This window comes from Coptis chinensis, chromosome 9, assembly GCF_015680905.1.
Source record: "Coptis chinensis isolate HL-2020 chromosome 9, ASM1568090v1, whole genome shotgun sequence".
NCBI classification, from domain to species: domain Eukaryota; kingdom Viridiplantae; phylum Streptophyta; class Magnoliopsida; order Ranunculales; family Ranunculaceae; genus Coptis; species Coptis chinensis.
This window is the reverse complement of record NC_141464.1, coordinates 22,622,382-22,630,311: the sequence shown is the minus strand read 5'-3', so window position 1 is coordinate 22,630,311 and position 7,930 is coordinate 22,622,382. Positions and strand designations below refer to the sequence as shown.

The 7,930-nt window shown below is 45.8% G+C and overlaps 1 protein-coding gene across 1 annotated transcript; it reads left to right on the top strand.

Moving 5' to 3' along the window:
- The first annotated feature begins 3,607 nt into the window (after positions 1–3,607).
- Positions 3,608–4,372, top strand: LOC147475227 (uncharacterized). The gene has a single exon (XM_086585325.1). It carries the CDS (start codon positions 3,608–3,610, stop codon positions 4,370–4,372), a length of 765 nt encoding a protein of 254 aa, XP_086441451.1.
- The last annotated feature ends 3,558 nt before the right edge of the window (positions 4,373–7,930 follow it).

Below are 7,930 nucleotides of genomic sequence, written 5' to 3'. Positions count from 1 at the left end.
TTTTTTTAAAGCTTATAAACGTTAAATTACTATTTTACCCCTCAAAAGTTAAAATAAATAAATAATGTGAAATGACCAAAATGCCCCTACGTCCACACGCATCCACTATTCACTCGACCACTCGTTTTTCTATATATTAAAGATAATTCTCCAAACAGAACAAACACTGAGGAAATACAAACAACATTCAGATGTTTGCAAATCGATCGAAAGACAGAAGCCATTGCTGGCTTTTATTGGCTACGCAATAACACTAGGTAGACAACATAGATATCACTACGCCAGAGATGATAGACAAGTATTATGTCCAGCCCATGGCCTTCAATTATTTGTCTTCCGGTACTCCTTCAAGGCAATGTGTAAGATGCAAACCAAGCACAACAGAGTCCATCTAAAGGAACTCGGAACTAGAATAAAACAAAATTACGGTATAAAAGGACCCTCACCTCCACACTTCATTCCCACAGGACGATTAGCAAGGTTGCACCGCTTGGGAAGGGTAACAAAGAATTCTTTGGGGACAGCTCGCATTTTTCGCAATATTGGGCAAAGATAACGGCACAGAGGAAGCTAGAGTTCTAGCCAATTCTTTTAATCTGAGAACAACAACCATCGGAAACTGCAGCATTGGCATTTTGTGCTGCACTCCCAGTTTCCAGACCACTTTGTATGGGGCGCTTTTCCACATTCCCCCACTCAATTAGCCCTTTCAATACCATCAATGCCTACAATCAAAAGAAGGGTTAAGTGTAGTATTACCTACCCCCACTAGACAAGATCCCCCCCCCCCCCCCCCCACCCAATACACCCAAAAAAGTATTTAGGGGGGAGACCCTAATTTCCCATCTAGTGGGAGAAATCCTAATTGGCTAATCTAGGGATAATACCAATGCCCAAAATATTGCCGATATATCCGATATATTGCTGATATATATTGTTTTTTTGGTACACCGATATGAAAATATTCGATATATCTCAACCGAATATTGAATCTTTTTTTTTCGATATATATCACAATTTCCGATATGACGATATATATCGATCGATATATACGATATATCCGATATAAATTGTTGACTTTGACCGATATTGTTGATTTTGACCAAATATTGTTGACTTTGACCGATATATTGATGATATTTCCGATATAATCAACGATATTTTTGATATATAGACATACAAAACAAAATTTTAACTGGTCAACAAAAAAATAGATATCTCTGATATTTATGATATATATCGGTTTTTGGGTACATCGAAATATTCACTGTAGCGGTGGTTACTCGCAGGAGACATAATCTAGAGATATCGTGCCCGATGCACCATATGGGGGACGACCACGGAATAGGGGATATATACCATGCTAGCCTGATGCGGGGTAGGAGAAAGAATTGGGTGTACAGTATCAAATCACGGATGGGTGTGAGTGGAAGAAACCCTACACGTGGACGGATGGAGAAGCGCAGGATGGGAAATGAGGTGGACGGCCAAGATGGAGCTAGGGGGATATAAAAGGAACAGTGGAGGAGAGAGAAGAGGGGGCGGACTAATTGGAAGAAACCTAGAGAGTGAGGAGAAAGGAAAAGTGAATTGAGGGGACAGGGTGAGTAACACACAACATTTGGCGCCGTCTGTGGGGAAAGAAATAGGCTACCGAAGAATGGCCACAAAAGTAAAGAGAGGAGTGGGGAGGCCGAGGAAGGTGGCAGTTGCAGAGGAGGAGGGGGAATCGGTGAGGAGTGATAGGGGAGAGCAAGACATAGAGGACACCACCGCGTCGGTGTCAGAAGGGACAAGATTGTTGCATGAGGAGATAACAAGGTTGAGGGAGGAGAGGAGGCACAATTTGGTGGATGAGGGGGCGCCTAGGCTCACCAGAGAGCAAGTGAGGGAAATGATAGCAAGTGACTTGAAAGCAAATCTAGAGCAGGCTAAAAACATGGGTAGGGCGGCGAATCAGGTTGTGGCGGGGTTGAACCGCAACCCGTCAGGAGTGTTCGTGGACCACTTTATACACCAGAAAAAGTGGGTAGTGGATATCGCGGCTCTATTCAATGTGAGACAGAGGACCGCGGAGTCGGTGAGGGAATTTTTTGTGCAGATTCAAAGCGGAGATCCTGAAGGTGGAAAATCTGGATGAGAGAACTGCGAAAGGGGGCTGCGACCCGGGACAAGGGTACATGAGTCCGTGGCTAAAAACGAGATCGCGATGTTACAAGAGTTGTACCCGAGGGTGAAGAAATATATCAGATACGAAGATACTATGCACAAAGAGACGAAAAGGCCGGGTAAAACCGTGTTATCATTGGAGAGGAGTGAAGACCGTGAACGATTAGAGGCGTCAAACAAAGGAAGCGGTGGGAATCAGGGATATGATAAGAGCCCAAAACTGTAGTTTTAACCCCTTAACAATCGTACTTTTAGACCAATTATGTGAATAATAAGTAAAAGTTAATATTGATTACGTGTTTTTATGCATTTCAGGCTTCAAAGTCCATTATGTGCAGAAATGTGCCACTTTAGCGAGATAATGGAGCAAAGGTCGATTGCTAATGAGTTCTGTGATTAAAGGCCAATTTTCAAGAAGAGAAAGCCTTTGTAATGCCCGGTCAAAAGCTGAAAAGTCAAAGTCCACGCAGGCAGAAACAGTGCACAAAGTCAGCAGAACTTCTGAAGACCATATCTTTGGACTCAGACCTCGGAATTGGGCCTACCTTATGTCAAAACAACCGGCTTGAAAAGAGCTTTCCAATGGTCCAAGTTTTGGCCCAATCAAAGGAGCAGAAGTGGACGAAACATCTATCAAAGCCAACTACAGCTAAAGAGCCCATTTTGGACTAAAGAAATTGGGTTTTGGGCCTGATTTTCCGGCCCAAAATATGGCTCCAAGCCCATGCACGATTTTTGGATCTGAAAGTATAAAAATAAAAGCTTGACTCTTTGTTAATGGCAGTTAGGTTAGGAAGCTAATGTTAATGGAGTTTAGGGTTAGAAAAAGATAGATCTAGATTAGTTTTTAGATCTAGATCTAGTTTTTTTTACATTCATTCAATTAGTTAGTTTAGAATCATATTTAGTTTTTAGAATAAAGTATTAGTTCTTCATTTCAATTTAGATTATTGCTTAAATTCGTATTTGGATTTAGTTGTCTTAAATTCATAATTAGTTATTCACAATCTTAGTTCTAAATTAGTTTTAATTTTAGTTTAATTTAATTATGTCTTGTTCTTATGTTGGGAATGGTAGTATAGAAATTTCACATCAAATCATTACTCTCACCATTGTTCCTTTTGGTTTGATTAGTTGAATTCAATTAAAGTCTAGAGAGTTAAGAGTGGAACGAATCCTTACTCATTATATTGCATGATTATGTTTTGAGAGTAAGAAGAATTGATTTAAACGTAAGAACGGTAGGATTACTTATTAGTGTTGTTAACATTAATATTTTGGATTCTATTATTTTTACGGGTTATCAGGATACTATGCGCAGCCCGAAAGGGAGAGAAGCGAGGGGAGAAAGGAATATAGAGAGAGAAAACCGCACCGGGACACAGAACAGACACCAGTGAACTAGCCTTGGAGTGAAATATTGTCGCTGATTCGAAGTATGCCGGGGTACGAAGGTCCGCGCAACAAGCTAGACGAGATACCAGGGAAACCTTATTGCGCATACCGTCAGGTGCAGAATCATGAGACAAATGAATGCTACGCGCTCAAGTGGCAGGTACAGAGAATGATAGGGAGGGGTTTATTGAAGGAGTTCATCGGGGGAAAAGGGAAGGAGGAGCTGGAGCCCAACCAGGGGAGGATACTGGGGACGATCAACATCATTTTTAGCGGTAAGATTTTGAGTCATAATGCTCATCGGGATAGGATAAGGCGAACTGCGAGCATACAACAAGTTAATGAGACATCAGGACAGTCACGGCTTGTTCCACGGTCGATAACAGAGCGGGGAAGCATTGTGTTTACTGATGCGGACTTGAAGGCGGTTGACTACCCGCATGAGGACGCACTGGTGATCACTGTTGCAATGGGCAATTACATGGTGAAAAGAGTGTTGGTGGATTGTGGTAGTGTCGTGGACTTGTTGTTCCGGGGGACAATGGAGGAGATGAAGATCGACAGGAAACAGTTGCGACCATCGCAGACAAACTTGTACGAGTTCAACGGGAGTATGACCGAGCCTTTGGGAGAGCTCTTGCTCCCCTATAACCACTGGTCCGGTGACAGTGTTTTCTCGGTTCAAGGTGGTGGACGCCCGGTCACAGTACAACACCATCCTAGGAAGGCGGTGGATTCACGAGATGAAGGCAGTGCCTTCCACCTACTACCAGGTGATCCGGTTCCCCACCCCGTCGGGAATGTATGAGGTCCGCAGTGACCAGGTGATGGCAAGGAATAGCCATCAGGGGACGGTGAAGAGGATGATCCGCGGAGATGAAGGAGAGACCTCAAATCCAAGAAAGAGGCAGGCATAGCAATTACAGTGCGCCCAATGGAGGGGGACAGAGAGTCGACGACGGTACCCAAGACTTTGGACGAGATTGAGATCGTGAATGTGGGGATGGGAGAGGAAGAGAAGTTCACGTCAATAGGATCAAGCTTGCCGGAAGAGTGGAAAAATAAGCTGATAATGTTTCTACCTGAAAATAAAGATGTCTTTGCTTGGACGATCGAAGACATCACCAGACTGGACCCAGAGTTCGCATGCCACTACTTGCACATGAGGGAGGATGTGAAGCCTGTGAGGCAAAAGATGAGAGGGGTTAGACCGAAGTATGCGGAAGGAATCCGTGAAGAGGTTGCAACGTTGAGGGAAGCTGGGATAATACGGGAAGTTGAGTTCGCGGAATGGTTATCGAACATAGTTGCAGTGCCTAAGAAGAATGGAAAGGTCCGCATGTGTGTCGACTTCACGGATGTCAATGCGGTGTGCCCTAAAGATAGTTATCTCATGCCAAGGGTGGATGAGTTGGTGGACAGAATGGCGGGATTCAAGATTTTCTCCTTCATGGACGCGTCCATGGGATACAACCAAGTTGTGATGTATGGATCCGATCAGGAGAAGACGGCGTTCATAGTGGAAGGAGGAACCTATTGTTATACAAGGATGTCGTTCGGGTTGAAGAACGCCGGAGCCACCTTACAGAGGCTGGGAGAGAAAATGTTCGAGAGCAAGATTCGGAGGGGGATTAAGATATACATAGATGACATGGTGGAGAAGAGCATGTCAGAGGAGAAACACATAGAGGGACTGAGAAAGACATTTAGAATACTGCGGATGCACAATCTGAAGCTTAACCAGGAGAAGTGCACCTTTGGGGTGACCACTAGGAAATTCCTGGGATACATTGTGACTCACCGAGGGATAGAGGCCAACCCTGAGCAAATACGGGCACTGGTAAAGATGCCCTCACCGCAGAATGTTAAGGAAGTGCAGCGGTTGGCTGGGAGGGTCACGACACTAAATAGGTTCATTTCGAAATCATCAGACAAGTGTAGACCGCTGTATAGGCTGCTGAGGAAAATGTCGGATTTCACTTGGACTGCCGAGTGCGAGGAAGCATTTCAAGAACTGAAAGGTTATTTGGGCAAGGCGCCCCTACTGTCTCGGCCAGAACCGGGGGAGAAGTTATACCTATACTTGGGAGTTACAGAGTACGCGGTCAGTTCGGTCCTCGTCCGAGTGGTCGACAAGGTAGAAAAGTCAGTGTACTTCCAGAGTAAAACTTAGTTGAACGTGAAGACAAGGTATAGTAGGGTGGAGAAAAACACATTGGCGTTGATATTCTCGGCACTGAAGTTGAAGCCGTACTTTGAGGCACATTCGGTGGTGGTAGTAACAAATGTTCCTCTAAAGCAAGCACTGAAAACAAAAAAATCTGGAAGGATGCTGAAATGGGCCGTGATGCTAAGTGCTTATGAAGTACAGTATCAGATAAGGACTGCGGAAAAGGCACAGGTCGTGGCCGAGTTCCCAACTGAGGATCCTACGTGGGGAGAGGAACTGGTTATGGAGCCCGAATGTGAGAGTGAAGCAAACATGTTAGATCCATGGGATAAGAGGAACGGGTGGAGAGTGTTTGCAGACGGATCGGCCACTGACATGAGCAACAAAGTGGGGGTGGTATTGGTTACGCCGGATTACGATAGGATCGAGCTGTTTATGAAGCCGCAGCAACCAACAATGAGTTAGAATATGAGGCCGTGTTAGCAGGGTTAGGGATGGCAGAGGATCTGGGGGTGACCGAGTTGATTGTGTACTCCGACTCCAATTTGGTGGTATGTCAGGCGAATGGGGGATTTGTGGCTAGGTGCGACCGAATGTCGAGGTACTTGAAGGTGGTGCATGAGAGAGTGGCGAAGTTTAAACAGATCCAGTTCATACATCTAGGTCGCGGGGAGAATAGGCATGCAGACGCCCTAGCCTATGTGGCAGCGGCTATGCCCGGATCCGAGGAGAGAACCATAAGAGTAAGGAAACTGGAGAGACCCAGTATTGAGAAGGGGGACAAGGTGCACTAGACCGCAGAAGATACAGGAGGATGGATGGACCCCATCAAGCATTTTCTGTCGGGAGGGGAGATAAGCGATCCCAAAGAACGGAGAAGGTGGGAGCAGACATCGCGTAGGTACACTGTAATAGAGGGAGAGATGTATCGAAAGAATTTTGATGGACCGCTGTTGAGGTGTCTGGGGCCGGCCCGGGCACAGGAGGTTTTGGCAGAGATACATGACGGGGACTACGAAAGTCACTCCGCAGGAAGGACAACAGCTCATCGGTTGATAACACAAGGGTACTTCTTGCCTCATATGAAAAGGGACGCAGTGGAGTTCGCAAAGAGGTGTGGAAAATATCAGAGATTCTCCCAGTTAATATTCGCTCCAGCAGAGCCACTGCACAACCTGTCCAGTCCATGACCATTTGTTATGTGGGCCATGGACATTGTGGGTCCGTTACCAATGGCCAGTGGGAAGAGAAGGTTCATGCTCGCCACCACTGATTATTTTACCAAATGGATAGAGGCAGTGGCACTGCAGCAAGTCAAGGAGGAGCAAGTGATTAAATTATTATGGGAAAAAATCATATGCCGCTTCGGATTACCTCATTCCATCATAGCAGATAATGGGACACAGTTCACGGGATCGAAGGTGAAAGAGTTCTTACAGGCATACCGCGTGAAACAGCCTCCTTACAACCCTGAGGGAAATGGACAGGCCGAGTCATCTAACAAGACCATAATGAACAACCTCAAGAGAAAGTTAGAAGATAGAAAAGGGGCGTGGGCCGACGAGTTGAGCAAGGTGCTTTGGGCCTATCGAACCACACCGCGGACTTCAACAGGGGAAACTCCGTTCTCGTTAGCATACGGCATTGAAGCCGTGATCCCTTCAGAGATGGTGGCGTCCATGACCCGTACTATGGCCGTGGAGAAAGGTTTGAACTGGGGCATAATGGCGAGAGACTTAAACTTGGCAGAGGAGAGGAGAGAGGCCGCGCGGATCAGACTAGAGGAATATCACCGACGCTTTCAAAGATAATACAACAAGCGATTGAGGCCGCGGAAGTTCCAAGAGGGGGATTTGGTGTTGCGCAGGGTGACGCCAAGCACCAAGAAAGCAAGCGATGGGAAACTGGGGCCGAACTGGGAAGGGCCCTACATCGTGGTGGAGGTCGGAAGGGCTGGCATGTATAAATTCCAGACCATGGAAAGAAAGCTGATTGAGAGACCTTGGAATGTAAGAATGTTGAAAAAGTTTTATATTTGAAGTGTACTACTTGTCCTGGACAAAAAGGACTTAGGTTGTTTGCACAATATCCCTTCACGGACATCACGTTTGAATCAAACTTGGGGCAAAAGGTGCCCAAAGCAGCTCATCGACCTTCGAGAGACATCGGGGGGGAGATCCCTTCGCGGACATTACG